Source organism: Strix aluco, chromosome 12 (assembly GCF_031877795.1).
Source record: "Strix aluco isolate bStrAlu1 chromosome 12, bStrAlu1.hap1, whole genome shotgun sequence".
NCBI classification, from domain to species: domain Eukaryota; kingdom Metazoa; phylum Chordata; class Aves; order Strigiformes; family Strigidae; genus Strix; species Strix aluco.
This window is the reverse complement of record NC_133942.1, coordinates 23,240,223-23,255,880: the sequence shown is the minus strand read 5'-3', so window position 1 is coordinate 23,255,880 and position 15,658 is coordinate 23,240,223. Positions and strand designations below refer to the sequence as shown.

Genomic DNA, 15,658 nt, shown 5'->3' with positions numbered 1-15,658 from the left:
TTAGTCAGAAATATAAAAGAAAGGGCATACTTCACCCTGGAACTGTGGAACTGAGAATGAAAGACTACCAGTAGTAAGAAAGAGAGCAGGACGTCTAAGGGAAACAAATAAGACAGGAAATTTAGCAAAAGGTGGAAGACAAGTTACATTATGCTTATAAAAATACATGTTTCTGTTTGAACCCAGAGAAGGAGGACTGGCTGAAAATCAGGACCAAAGAAAAGGCAGAGCAATTCCCAGCTGACTGAAACTACCAGTCTGCTTTCACAGCAAGTCAACCCAACCGAGGGACTGAAGCAGGCGTATGGTGAGCATGGTGTACTGGGTCTGGAAGAATGAACTTGCAGGAGGGCACTTACAAAGGCCCCTTCCTGAAGGCATACAAATTCAAGAGCACATTTACTCACTATACATTTCTGAGTTTAATTTCAACTACAATTTCTGCTATCAAAGTGATAGTTCATTAGGGTGTTAATGTGCAGCTTACCTAGGCACTCGTTCTGGGCATCACTGACAGTGAATCCCTCATTGCATTCACATCTGTAACTTCCCACTGTGTTTACACAACGGCCATTCTCACAGATCCCAGGTTTGGTCTGACATTCATTCTCATCTGTTTTTGAAATGATATGACAAAAATCAAGTCCATTACTGGATTAATGCAGGTTAGAGAAGTTTGTATGGAGTTCTTAAGCTGTGTATTCTGCCTGGTCAAAAAATTGCATAATTTTTTTTTTTAAATAAAAAGTCTCTTTTATTCAATTTTCAGAGAAAAGATGACCATCTAGCTCACAATATTATATATTTTGTTACTACATTTTCTCTGCAATATATTCCTCACTAGTTTTCAAAATTTTTCATAGTTACACCTGCACTTCTGAAGGCCATTCGAAGTTTAAGAACAATTCAGATCTACTCTCATTCACACTAACAGAGATAAACAAGTTTACAGCAATGGGCCCAATTCTCCACATTCTTCACTCAGAGCAACTCAGCATCAGCAGTACAAACTGATTGTGAAGACAGCCACATCCAGAGTTTCTACTTACTGCCCACCTGTGTGCACGCCTGAACAGCAAAGCAAAATGTGTATAGCACTGGTAGATCCATTGCACAGGTAGTTGTGTAATTCTTCCCCTGAGTACCTTAATGCTTTGTTAAATCCAAAATTTTCAGCTCTGCTGAGAAACTGTATGTTTCAAGAGCTTCGACACTTCAGTGTCACTTACCTATACAGCCTTCCCCATCTGGTCTGCGCTGATAACCTGGTCCACAGATACACATATAGGTGCCAATTAGGTTTTTGCACTCCATCTGTTTTGAGTCGCAGTCATGAATTCCTTCTTCACACTCATTCTGATCTAAAACACAAGGTTTAGACTTCATTATATAGAGAGAGACGATCCTGGAAATTCACAATAGTAAATTCTGACTTTGGAATTTCAATTGTAATCAAACTCTACACATACTTTTATTGTGCTAAACTAACCATAAGATATACTAGCCTAGAGCAAATTGATTTTTCCCAAATGCCCATTTTCAGGGCAAGACAAAACCGTATCATCTGATATGACCTCACTTTATGCAGATGTCTAGGTTTACGGGCAGGACAGGGCTAATACAATCAACTGCATAATGCAAACCATAGCATTTCATCCCAAATTCTTTCTGACTCAGTTACTTCCTGGGATTAAAACTCTGGCCCAATAGTGCACTGAGTCAGAGCCCTACCCCTGCAGGAACTTGAAATCATTATCTCGTAACTGTGAGAGTCTGGTAGGAGCTTTACCTCTGCACATTCTCCGGTCCTCTCGCAGAACATACCCCCCGGGGCACTTGCATTCGTAGGATCCATAAGTGTTCACGCAACGGAAAGCACAGAGCAGAGGGTTCTGAATGCACTCATTGACATCTGGATTTGGAGCAACAAAGACCATGGGGAAAGTGAAACATGCTTTTGTGAAACTGAGCAGACTTGAGTGCACAGGTTTTAGGTACGGGCAATACGACAGATCCCAGTTTACTGAAGGCTAAATTTTAATAGTTGGGGACCCATGGTTCTACTCATTATGGATTTCTGTATAGAAGCAGGCACCAGATGTGCCAGGATGTTTGCACAGCTACCTGAAGTTTCAATATCTTCAATGGCAAGCAGCCAATGGAAATAATTTCAAGATCCACGCTGACAAAATACTGGCTCGGTTTAAACTGTATCTTTTCCACATCTAGGCTCGGTTTTTATTTTTAAATTCTAGATGCACTAATTCATCTTCTTCATAAACTGAATTCCATAAAACAATATCCTTACTAGAAACATTATTCTGAAGTGCATTTACATACGCTCTGGGCTACCTGAGTAATTACTGCTATATAATGATGTTTATGTACTCCACTAACAACTCCGCTGCAATTTGAGCTTTCACCCAAATTCCACAGGGAAGTGAATGAAGCTCTAACGGTATATAAAACTAATGCAAGCTGATGCAAAAATAGAAGCATTCTTTTGTACGGGCTTGCAAACAAATAGATTGTGGCAGATAATTTAAGAACAGCTGTGTCAGGTCTGAAGAGAGTGTCAGAATGTCCCAGGACGTTCTCCTCTCTTTGGTTGTAACAGGACGAGATGAGTATTTAAAAAAACCATACTATGTATGCAGAGATCTTTCCCCTGACACAGCCTCTCAGTTAAGGACTTCCACAGCCAAAAGCCACAACCAAACTATAAAGCTTAATTTCCACTGATGGATTCCCACACAAATTTGTACAATCTCTTTCTGGGTCAATTTATACTTGTGGCCTCACTAATATTCTGCAGCAAAGAGTTCCGCAACCTAAGTACTATGCATATAAAAATGTTTGCTTTGGTTTTGTCTAACATGTTCCCTCTATTTTTGGTACCTTTACCACTTGTGGCTTTATAAATTTAAATCATGTATTTCTTCAACCACATTTTCCACACTCAAAAATTCTAGTCTAATTAATTTTCTGCGTGTCCCTTCTATGACTCTGATCTTCCTTACTCCTCCCCTCTTTGTGCTTTTTCAAATTTTTGTTTTTGAAATGAGAGACCAGACCATGAAAAATATTGAACCTATGGGTAGCATGGTAATTGTCTAGTACCAAATTTATATTTTCTGTTTTGTTTCCTGTTTTTTCCTTAACAAACCCAAGCAGCCCATTTTCTATTTTCATCATCCACAGTGACTCTCTTTACTCAAGGGTCATCTAGGAGGTAAGCAAAAGCCATACACACAATAAGCAGCATTTCTGGGGACTGTTCTGGAGAGACCATATCCCAATATGCTCCTCTCTGGGCAGTCCCTTAACAGATACTACCTGAAAGCCTGTTCACCCAACCTCCAGTTAGAAAAAGGTACCACAGTTCAAGGCGGATACAGGAAAGAGGAACCTACTTTTCTGTTTCAGATAAAGATGTATTGTTCCAAATGTCCATATTTTTCTTTTTAAGCCACTTTACTCTCCTCAATAGTCTCCGAAATCAGGGAACTGTTTCAGCATACAACTACAATGACAGTCCTTAATACATGGGAGTCTCACCTTCACAGGTCATCATTGGTCCAGGCTCAAATCCCTCAACACAGGTGCATTCAAAACCTCCCACCACATTCCTGCAAGTTCCATTTCCACATGGGTTTCCAACAGCACACTCATCAGTATCTGCAAGCAGTTAAATCAAGGCAAGAATACATGGTTATACTCAACTAAAAAGGTAGAAAATCTGTTGATGTACAACCAAAAAAATACAAAAATACAAAATCCAATTTAGTTACTTAATTAGAGTCACTGACACCTAGCAGAATTTGGGGTTGCTAGAGGTTACCTGGGTCAAACACTCAGCCAGAGCAGGACCAGCTTGGAGCAGACTGCTCAGGTCCTGTGCTGGCAGGTTTTAAGCACCAGCAGATATGGAGACTCCACAACATTAGAATAATATAACCCCACTACTCCTTAATGCCATACTTAGCAATTCAGGAGATGCTTTAAAATGGAAGATGAAACAGCTATACTTACCCACACATTGAGCTCCTTGTAGTATGTAACCATACGGACACTCACAGCGGAAAGACCCATCTGTGTTGATACACTGCCCAAATTTACAGTTATCTGGATCAAGGCACTCATCCACATCTTAACCAGAAACACAAACAACACAGTAAGTGTGATTGACTTCATGTGTTTTTAGACTTCTCTCAAAGAACAAGTGTATTTCTGGTAAGAAATACTCCAGAGATTACAAAAACAGTACTAATATTTGAATTTTGATATATTAGGACAAGGGCATAGACTTTGTCTTGCAGGACAGCTTTCAGAATGCAGAAAAGAAACTGATTCTAAATGTCAGATAAAAAACCTTTCTGACTGGGGCTACAGGGAGAGGAGTAGATATGAAAAGCAGTAGTCATACAGCACTCCTTAAATGAAAACTTTTGCCAATAAGGCTGAAGTGCTGTTTGTCTTGGGAGAGAACAGAATGTACTGAAGGGAACTGGGAAACTGTGGTTTGCACTTCTAGAGGATTAAAACCATTTACTGTAAACAGGCTACATATATTGTATAAGAAAAGACAGGTATGCTATGTGATCCATTCTCTAAATCCTTCATAAGTTTCCTAGCAACTCTGCTCAGCAGACATTAACAAGCCAAATATGCTACTCTAAAAGAAGTTTAATTTCTGATATATGAGACATTCAAGCTTGAATTTAAAACTGGTATGAATAATTGAAAAAAATAAAAGTATAGAAGTTTCCACAATTCATGGCTTTTGGAAGTAGCTGCAGAGATGTTATTCTCAATTGAAAGGGAGAATGGCTTATGGGTAGAAAATGGCATACTGATGCAACCACAGCATTGTGCAGTGCAGGCACTTACCCAGTCTTGCATCACCAGGTCCAACAAGGATGCCAATTCCAAACGGACAAATCTGTCTGAACGCCTCTGTAAAAAAAAAAAAATATTAAAAAAATCACACCATATGTTAAATTCTATCTTGGTGATCAGCATTACTTACAAGCTACATAAGTAACCACTGATACCAATTCATCCTCCTCACGTTCCGGTCCAGAAATATAGTATGCAAATGTATAAACTTAGAATTTAATCTTACATTCACATAAAAACTGTATGCTCGCTTTACATTGCATCTGACCTCCTGTATGTATGTATGTAAAATCCTGTGAATAATCATCATTATTTAACTTCTTTTAAGGAGAAAACTAATGCAATATATCAATTTTAAAAGTATCAACACTAGTGACTGCATTCTTTTTTGTTGTAAATGCAAGATTTCCTACATTTTCTGAAGACGACACAATTTAATCTGTAGTCACCAATCAGGAGCTTCTTAAAGCATGCTAATCGCTAGTCCTAAAGTAATGATGTTGTTACAGGTAGGCTGAGAGTAAAATTTCTATGTTCATCTTAGAGTGAAGTCACCACTCAGTTTCCAAATCCACAGGGTTTTCTGTGTAGTTTTTGAAGATTTAAAGATGATGTAAGTCTTTTGAGAAAAATTCATTCTCTATTTTTTCTTGCAGAAGGTATGTACTTTCTTACTTGTGCAAATCACCTGGTATCTTCTTGACAGTAGAATAAATAAGAAATCCTAAATTTTCACTCTGGTGGACCAAAATGCAGTAAGGATGCATGTAATCATAAAGGCCCTTCAGCTTCAGAAACTCTAGTTTTGTGTCTGACACACACACAAAAAATACAAGTCTTGCAGCTGAAACTAACCTTCTACCTTTCTCCTCTAAACTGTATCTTGAGCAGATAGATGGATGCAGGTCTGTAATTCAAAAAATCTCAAGACGCTGCTGAGCGTATTCTCTACTAACCATGCTCAGAACATCACAGAACCCTTGACAAGCATTCACTTTTTCTTTGGCAAATTCAGTAGGCTGTAAAGAGGTGTACAGTGCGGCAGTACACTACAGTCATAGACATAACAAATGTTATGCTTTCTTTAGTTAAAATACATTAGCTGATCTTTGCTGAAGTTGAACAAAATAGAACTAAATGTAGATGCACACTGGCACTGAACGCAACAAAGCGTCTGGCACACTGCTAGGCTCTGAGTGGGAAAGTCAGCCCTGTGCAGCTAGGTAGCACAAAACCTGCTTGTTGTTCAAACCTTCAGGAGACTCAGGTGGTACATGTGCTTGAGCTTACCAGCCTGCATTCAAACAGCATATGATGGAGAACATGCATGAGATAACAACTGAGTAATTTTTTAAAAGAACAAAACAATTCCACTGTCCATGACGTGCCAAGACATAGATTTCCCAGACTCGGGTATCTTAAAGCTATTTCTTTTTTAAAAGATGAGAAAAACAGTCTTGATATCATCCTTCGAGAACAGACTGTGAAAAATATATGTGCTGACACTTCAAGGAAATTCTGTGATGTATACCATGCTTTTCCAACTGACTTTGGTTCAAATGCTCCAGGGCAACGGAATGAAACATGCACAGGCAATAAGCCTAGGAGGAATATTGCAACTGGCACATCTGATTCTCTTCTCTTCCCTTGGCTTTTATGCGGATTGTCTGCAAAACATCTACATGACTTATTAATGAAACGAACTGTATTAATGTATTGCTGAAACCAGTAATGCTGTTAACCACATTTGTCAGCATGAATTAAAGTCCGTTCAGCAAATTGCACCATGATGGTACAAATGCCTGTTGACTTGCTTGATGCCTAGCTACTTGGTCTTACAAAGGATACTAATAAAGGAAAGTGTTTCTTTAGCAACAGTCCAGGGAGGCTTTCCTTCATCGAAGCCTGTGTTTTGTCATTCCCTGCTATTTTTGCAAGTCATTCATATTGATAAGATTGCAAATTTAGATTTTTTTAATACTAAAATGTAGTCACAAAATGTAACAGGGTGATTCAGATGTGGATCTAGTTCAACTGTTATTTTTTTTTAAATTAGATTTCACATTTATTGTGCCCCTTCCTACACTTATTTACAGCTAGATGAATTCTATTTGTGTCTTGCAGATATTTCCACTCAGAGCCTATCAAGGACCTACTTACTACTTTCCACTTTCAGTATGTGACACGTCCAGAGCAAAATACTCAGCACCTATTCATACTAACAAACCTGTTAGCAAACAAGCAATATGCTTGAGACTGGACTATGCTAGGAATATGTTTTTTGAGACTGCAATGGCATCTACTTTACAGAGAACAATGACAGATTATTAGGGTTAAACACCTCTGGAAAATTACTTTTCCTAATTCCTTCTTGTAAGAATCCCAATCTTCTTTCATTTCTGAGAGGCTATCATAACAGTAAGGTAACCGAGTCAATAACGCACCATCTGCTTCCTCTGGGCAGAGTTCACAGGGATCTCCCCATCCCTGTCCCTTTAAGGCGCAGCAACACTCTTGTTTGGAGTGGTTTCGGGACTTCGGCACAGAACATTTTCCATCTTCAAATTTGGTAAAGCAGTAACTCACTCTCAGATCTGCGTAGAGAAACACTTGTTATGAGCCATTAGGGTGACTTTGGCACAGTTTTCACTCAGAGGTGTTAATTGCAAAATTACAGGAGACCCCCCCAACAAAACACCCAACTTCCATCTGAGTCTATCAAGAAGGACCATTATTGTCTCTGACTGGGGAAGATCTGAAGAGGGAGGAGAGCTCCCTACCCTACTAAAGGAAAGTTACGGGATAGAGTGTCCTATTTCAGTCATGGAAAAGGAGGGGTTTTTCTCTTTTGTCCAGCAGAGATGCAAGTGTTGTACTCTCCTCGTATCCTCGCTCCTCTTTGTAAAAACTTAATATTGGCTGAATTTATTTATATTCCATTATCAGTAAGAATCAAGAGATTTTTATCAACTTGTGATGATAATACTGTGTAGTGTTAAAATGAGAGGCAATTTTCAGTAGTGCTTTCCTTCCTCATTCTTCCCTGAGGTACACACAAACAAAGAAAACTAGCCCAGTGGCACTACATTTTACTCCCTTACACTGGGTAACCAGGACACTGGAGCAGAGCTGAGATCACAAACCACAAGCATCCAGCAGGCAGAGAGCTGGCAGCTCCCTGCGCTGGCATGGGGACAGCAACAGGGCAGTTGTGGAAGCAGCTGCTCATCCAGTTTTCCGGCTACAGCATCAATGCTGGGCAATCTCCAGATTTTACAGAAGTTCTAGGTAATGGGAAGTTTTAAACGAAACTTTGTTTGGCCTGAGATACTTGAAAAAAAATGGTCTTCTCCAGGGGATGGGAAGAAGCCCACTTAAAAGTTCATACACAGAAGTGTGCATTTTCCTCTGACATTATGTGTGAAACAGTGGTCTGTTTTCATAAAGGAGAAGATTAGGCTGCGTTCTTTTTTTATGATTTTGGTTCTTGGGGGTTTTTTTGTGATTTTCTTCTTTACCTGAAGAGAACAACACCCTTAGACTGAAGAAACCTCATTTATACAGACTACAAAAGCACAGCTAAAACAGCCATGCTGCTTTCTTGAAGTTGAGTGAAGTAACTGTGCCAAACTGCATGGTGGTTTGGAGACTTGGATGAACGTTTACTGCAGGTTGGATTCATTTTTACCAAAACCACAGTTTCATTTAGCCCACTGTGAAGTGAAGAACTCACTATGGTGTCAACAAGCATCACCGTTCTCTGCCAAACATCACTACAGAGGTCCTTATAAAGGTCTTACTCATCAGTGGTTCCCACTGTGCACACTGTGTATAGGACATTTAACGATATATCTATTTAATAATTTCCAAAGACTTTAAAATAACTCACTCCTAATTTGCTGTGCTTGTTCTTTATCCACAAAATAAACTAACCTGTGGCTTTTCATTACTAGGTGTTCAGCTTTTAGCATCTGACCTCTGTCTTAGTGCCCATGTGTAGGCTCTGAACAGTGTATGCGGTAATCTAGAAGCCAAAAGACACTTTAGACTTTTCTAAGCAGATGGGTGCTTATTGTTCACACAACACTGTTTGCAAATTTTTTCCATCGATCTTTTTTCTACCTGCACATTTGTGGAGAGGAATAGCATATAACAAGTGTTATGGTGAATTTGATAAGTGCTAGCAACAGCCTTATTCCTAGAAATGCTGCCTTTAGCAGTGCATTGCAGCAGTCTCCTGCCTGTGTTCATGCTCCATCTCCATGTCAGACACGTCATAGCCTATACAGAGTCCAGGTAGCCTCAATATTTCTTTCAGGAGTGCAAGAAAGGGCTGCAGGACAACACAATTTCCTCACTTAACCTGGTACATTTAACATTATCTTCACCCCTTTTATTGCAATGTTCTCTCTAATGACAAACAGATGTTAGAGCAAGACGGAACCTGGCCCCAGCTACAGAATTATCATGTTTTCCTTGTGAAAAACAGTTTGAGTCCAGAGTCTCCTTGTTATATTAGAAACAGCCAGCTAATAAGGCTTTTATAAAACAGCAAACAAATTTTGAAATGCCAGAAAATAGGAATGAACTTACCTTGGCATCGCCTTCCCGTGGAAGACAACACAAAGCCTTCTGGACACAGACATTTGAAACTGCCTGGAGTGTTGCTGCACGTGCCCAGGGCACAAATTTCTGGCTGTTCCACACACTCATCAATGTCTGTAGGAAAAGTAATTAAAGAGATAATAAAAATGTCTACACTGGCAGCTGTACTACATAAAACGTAAACTTACATCATCACTGATATCTAACAGATTTGAAAAACAAAAAGGTCAAACAAAAAGGAACAGACAGAAAGAGGAACAAGAAATCCAGGTGCAAAATCTAGGGTTAGTTTTCAAATCCTCATGCAACGGGCAAACCTCAGCAATGTACCATCCACCAAACAGCCGGGGATTAGATTTTTCTTGGGATCAGATCAGGTAGTTCTGGTTCAAAGAAAAGTTGGTGAGACTTTTTCTGGGAAGTGAGTGACTACAGTTCAGAACTGTACACTGCCACAAAAGACTAAACATTACTCATGTTTAGATGCAGAGGGAAGTGGTAACAACTGTGAATAGCTAGGAAAGGTACAGAAGGATTGTTCCATACATACCTTCACATTTGTCATTCTGCAGGACATATCCAGGAGGACAGATACATCTGAATGACCCATCCAAGTTCTGACATGTGCCTGGTGAGCATTTTCCAGGCTCCAGCGCACATTCGTTGACATCTAAAAGAAAAGAAAGACAATTTATTTGAGATAATTGCTGTTATCTTAATTAATCTGTGGTTGAGGCTGCTTTAATTTTGATTCCATCAAACTGATGGTGGAACTTTACAGGAGCAGGAGAAGAGTCCTCTTCTCCTCATGTTGTTGTTTTCTTATGCTAGGTACAATGATGACAGTGTGACAGTTCTCTACGACTTCTACTGTTTTACTAGGAGTATCTCCTCAAAGTTTGCTGCACTTTTTTTCTACCCTAAATGAAAGCACTCACCAACACAAGTCCTTCCATCCAGAGCAACCTCATAGCCATCATTGCAAAGACACTGGAAGGACCCGATCGTGTTCACACACTGACCGTTCCTGCAGAGCATTCCATTTCCACTTGCACACTCGTCCACATCTAAGAACAATAACATTGAAAGATATAAAAGAAATGCCTGCAACAAGCGAAATTGGGTAGGTGAGATTTCTGTTTCCACTACATCAGCACCATCACTGATAATACATAAATAATAGCCTGTTTCAAAACCAAGTGAGGGGAAAATACCACTATTGGTCTATCTTGTAAAACTGTCAAAGCAAGAGTTAAAATAGGAATGGCATATCACATGTAAATATTTAAGTGGCTATTGAAAAGTGAGGAGTGCATAATCAAAGAGGCCTTTTCAGACTGAAGAAATCAGGTTTTGTCTTTAATCATGCAGACCATGCAATCCTAACTCAATAGAGAAGACAGTACTAATGGTACTTTCATTAGAAGTAGAAAGTCTTAGAAACAAGCAACTGGTCTCAGCACTCCTTACCTATGCAGTCATTGTTGTGTGAGAGGATGAACCCCAAATTGCAGCGGCAGTTGAAAGAGCCAATGGTGTTTCTGCAGGTTCCATTGCCACAGGCATCTCTCTCACACTCATTAATATCTACAAAGGAGTAAAAACAAGCAGCAAGAATTTTAATCACTGATGGGGAAAGGAAAACCTGTAGCTATCCCACAGGCAAGAGAAATAATGCACGGCCAACAGAGTGAATAGAAGGGAAAAAGATTGTCGTATCTCCCCAAAAGATTTTACATAGGTTTATACACTTGATATTAACATCTACAAAAATAATTAAGGGTCCAACAATCATTTATCTTACTGTGGCTCCTATCTCACCCTTCCCAAAGGAAGTCTAAGCCATCTTTAATCATAAACATTCTGAAATGTCCTCATCTTGCTCAGACAACAGACACTACACTACCAGCTATGAACGAGTTAAATACAGAATTTCCTTCTTTATGAAGATGACTCTGTTTCTGAAAAGGGCACTTTTCTGGCAAGAAATCTACTCTTCGCTTACTCTGTTAACAAGTAGGCTGTATACAATTGCTGCATTGCAATATTCATCTATTAAACTTCTTGCCTAAAGGAATAAATGAGACAAGATGCTTCAGAAAATTCTAAGAAGAATGGAACATTTTCTTGAAAAATGAAAGCATTAGCAGTTCATCAGACAGGATATATATTTTTAAAGTCCACTCTACTGTAATGAGAGGTTCTTCATTCATTATCAGCTTCCTATCATCTCTAATTGCCAGCTATGTTGTTTTTGCATCTTCGCCTGGTGGTAAATGGCTCACAATCTCAGTTCTTGTAATGCAACTCCTCATGACAGAGAGGATAGACTTAATAACTATCTTAATGGAAGCGTAAGTACAACTTAATTTGATATACTTGCCTATACACATTGTTCTGTCATCATTGGTCTTGAATCCATTGTGACAAATGCAGTAGAAACTTCCAACAGTGTCAATACACTGCCCATGGCTGCAGATATTGGGAATTTCTTGACATTCATTCCGATCTGAAAACAATGAAGCAGATTGAAAGTTAAGGCCTCTAAACTACAGGGCTGGAAAGATCTATTAGCAGCAACCAGTTAAAATCGAGTGCGTGGCCCTAATTTAAAATAGTACTTTTCATTTATTAATGTCAAAAGCGTAATTAAGTGAATCTCAGAAAAGGGGCTATTTGCTTGTAAATTATCTTTTCCAACGTTTGTGAGGCTGAAGAAAGTTTAGTGTAAAAATTATATTTACCAAACACGAATTCTTGCTGTAGGAAAAGCATATTGCCATGGCTTTGAAAAGTAGAATTAATGACATGAAATTGTATGGGGAGATCTCCGAGTGCTCTCCATTGACTGCAGCAGATACGAAAGCCACGTATAAACCACAGCTTACATCCTTCTCATGAAAGCAACTACTTGCTCACAGCTACGTTTAATTATAGCACAAACTACCTGATTAACTCACAGAAATCACACAAAACAGAAAGGGGGATGAATCTCACACTTTTCTCACTAAGCTTACAGAGAGATAAAATGCACTGTAGATTTATCTACTCATTGTGCAGAGTTAAAATGAGTGCATGTATATGTATGTGTTGTAGCATCCAGGCCTCATGCAATGTGATGATCCCATAAACCAGACAAAGCTCAAATAGCAAGAATTACTGCTATATGGAGTCAGAAAATATTTTGCCAACAGCAGCAAACACTCAACTGCGTAATTGTGCAGAGAGAGATGGGGAGAGCTATCCTGCCAGCATGTGACATGCTGCCTTACAAGAGCAGGGCATCTGTAACACTAGTTCAACAGCTGACTGCTTCCTGCTCCTCGTTACGAATGCTTTCAGGCACAATCTAGGATTCTGTCAATAGTAAATGAAACAAAATGTTAAAGAACAAAATGTTTGCTCTCCAGCACATTTTCTCCACGAACAATCAGAAACATGAATCAAATGAGGTCTTTCTGTGGACCTCATGAGTTGGTTTGATTCAGTGTGCTTCCTGGCATTTTGTCTGCTGCAGGTCCAAAATATGAGAACTGAAGTGCTGCCATAAGCTTGTATTAAAATTGATTAGATTTTAGTGTTCAGTGATTTTCTTTTATATGCAATCTAAGCAAAGCAGATGCAGTTTCTTACCAAAGCATCCCCAGTTCATTGCAAAACTAAGAGTCAAGTTGTTCCTAACTGCAAAGAACTTTATGTACCAAATCTTGCTTTCCTGCCTCTACTCTACACTCTGCTTGGCACATGGACAACCCTGATAGCCCCCACCCCCAGGATTACTGTACATCAACTGGGGCCACTACTGACTTTGGACAAGTGTTTACTGAGGACCAAGCTCTCCCAATGCTATTAATGATACTGCTGCTAATTAGAGTCTAAAGGAGGCAGAAAGGAAACCAATGCTGGATAACATGCTGTCTTAAGAATCTTTGCAGCTCAGGAGAATAGAGACGAAACAAAAACAATTACTCTCTTCGGTGCTCTGTGGGCAAATGAATAATGAATTAAAGCCCCAGGGAAAAGTCACTTCTTTTGGGCTAAACAGAGAATATTGTAACTTTTTAAGAACTGGGAGGCAGAATTTTCTTAAGTGCCAAAAATGAGTTTATATGAAAAATTATTCATTATACCACAATAGATAGCACCAGAAGAATGCTATTTTGATAGTAACATAAATGCAGTACTCATAGTACTAGTGGCTGTGATACATCAGTTTTGATTTAATACTATATACACTACTGGGGTGTGATGGTTTTCCATGCAGTAGCATGACTGATCCAGTACTGCAAGGTGTTTAGCACTCTTTGCTCTCAGCAAAGTGATTGGGAATTTCCTTCCTTTGCTGGATCAAGTACTTTATCAACCACTTTTATTTTGACTCTAATTGTAACTTTATTTTCACTAAATATAAAATAAGAGCAAAATACAGGGAAGTATTACTGTTTGTGCCAATTCACGTTTGGTATTGTAACCCATATCAGAACCTTTCCCAGCTCTTCCTGTACTGCTGTAACGAACCCGTAACAACAACAATTACATTAGGAACATATTGAATATTTACATGTGCCACTGCATAGCTTAACAAAACAAAGTTTTAGTTCTCACACTAGTGTTCTGGTTGCCCCTACACCCTTTTCCCTCAAGGGTCACATGAAACAATGAAAAACTGCACTGCAGGGAAAAGTACACTTCCTAAAACTCAAGTACTCAAAAGCAAAAACCCAAGGAAAATGTTACCAGTTTCCGTTGTAATTATTATTTTGTTCAGAAATGTATATAATATTTATAGCTGCTTGGCCCACAGCAGTCTTTAAAACCTTTGCAATTCTTCAAGTAATCAAGATAACATGAATGCCTCTCTGGACTGTGATATAAGAAAAAGCAGATAGATTAGAGAACTGCAGTCCCACTCAGTGAATATTAAAAAATAATGCCCAGGTGCCTGTTTAAATCCACATAAAAGTTAGGAAGTTTAACAATAAGCTTTTTAAGTTACTTATTGCATATGGTCTGGCAGATAAGTCCACCTTATCAGCAGAGACTCCAGCAAGCAGTGAGTTATTTGTAAAAATACAAGTGGCAAATAAATTGCTAAAACACAACTAGCAAATTATAATGAAAATCAAAGAATTTATGCAGAGGAAGGTCCCCCTCAGGACTGCAACTGAATTTTTAGTGTCAGAAAATAGTTAGTCAAAAGGTAGTGAATCAATTGCCTTCCCTCCCTAGACATAACATGGGCTAAAGAAAAATGCTTGCAGTTGGTGGGATAAAGTGGAAGACAAACACCTACTCAGGTGATTAACTCTCATTTATGCCTCTGTGGGATGGGCCCATTAGTCTTCTGGGAACTACCAGAATGTTTATGGGATTCTCTAAAAGGCTTTAACAGAAGAATTCTTGGAGCCCAGATCATGTCCTGGTATACCATCTTTCTGAAGAGGAGATAGGCTTTTTTAGACTTCTTTTAAAATCTACTACTTTTCGCAGACCCTCACACAAACAAGTCAAAAGTACTCACCAGTGCAGCGGCCAGTTGATGTGAACCTGTAGCCAGGTTTACAGTCACAACGGTAGCTACCAGCTGTATTGACACATTCTGCATTTTGCTGACACACTGGTCCATTTTGGCATTCATCAATATCTGTCAATACAAAAAGGGAATTTGATTGTTATGGTAAGCTGTCACTAAAAAGACATCAAAACCACTTTGTTTTTAGTGTAAAGAGGATTACCTTACCTAAATATAGGAATTTCTTTCTAATTCTGAAAAATATATTGATGAAAGCAGGTATTTGGTCACATTTAGGTATCTCCCTGAAATGCCAAACCCACATGCTCCATTTGTAAAATTCATTCCTATCTAGAGAATTTATGTAATGGTTTTCTGAAGGTGTTGGAGGGCCCATGAAAGGCCTGTTGTAACACTGCACTTGGGTGGATTTCAGTCTTAAGACTGCAATCAGAACAAGCAAGCTGCTATGTCTGCACAGATGTCCACTGGTCCTGTGAGGATCCCTCCACTACGAGGATCTCCCTTGATCATAACAAAGCATCAAGATCCTTGTTGGATATTAGTAGCTTTCAACGTAAACAACGCCACAAAATTCTAGACAAAGAATTTTGACCAATTTTCCTTACTTAAGCTGCTGCA

The 15,658-nt window shown here is 39.1% G+C and overlaps 1 protein-coding gene across 1 annotated transcript in view; it reads right to left on the bottom strand.

Moving 5' to 3' along the window:
* Positions 1 to 15,658, bottom strand: part of FBN1 (fibrillin 1) — a 160,841-nt gene that overhangs the window by 13,222 nt on the left and 131,961 nt on the right. The window contains exons 45-57 of the mRNA XM_074837024.1: positions 15,026 to 15,148; positions 11,888 to 12,013; positions 10,975 to 11,091; positions 10,443 to 10,571; positions 10,055 to 10,174; positions 9,493 to 9,618; positions 7,344 to 7,493; positions 4,891 to 4,956; positions 4,033 to 4,149; positions 3,559 to 3,678; positions 1,790 to 1,912; positions 1,230 to 1,361; positions 488 to 613 (exon numbers count right to left, since the gene is read on the bottom strand). Coding sequence (XP_074693125.1) covers positions 488 to 613; positions 1,230 to 1,361; positions 1,790 to 1,912; positions 3,559 to 3,678; positions 4,033 to 4,149; positions 4,891 to 4,956; positions 7,344 to 7,493; positions 9,493 to 9,618; positions 10,055 to 10,174; positions 10,443 to 10,571; positions 10,975 to 11,091; positions 11,888 to 12,013; positions 15,026 to 15,148 — 1,575 coding nt within the window. The remainder of the gene's footprint in view (positions 1 to 487; positions 614 to 1,229; positions 1,362 to 1,789; positions 1,913 to 3,558; positions 3,679 to 4,032; positions 4,150 to 4,890; positions 4,957 to 7,343; positions 7,494 to 9,492; positions 9,619 to 10,054; positions 10,175 to 10,442; positions 10,572 to 10,974; positions 11,092 to 11,887; positions 12,014 to 15,025; positions 15,149 to 15,658) is intronic.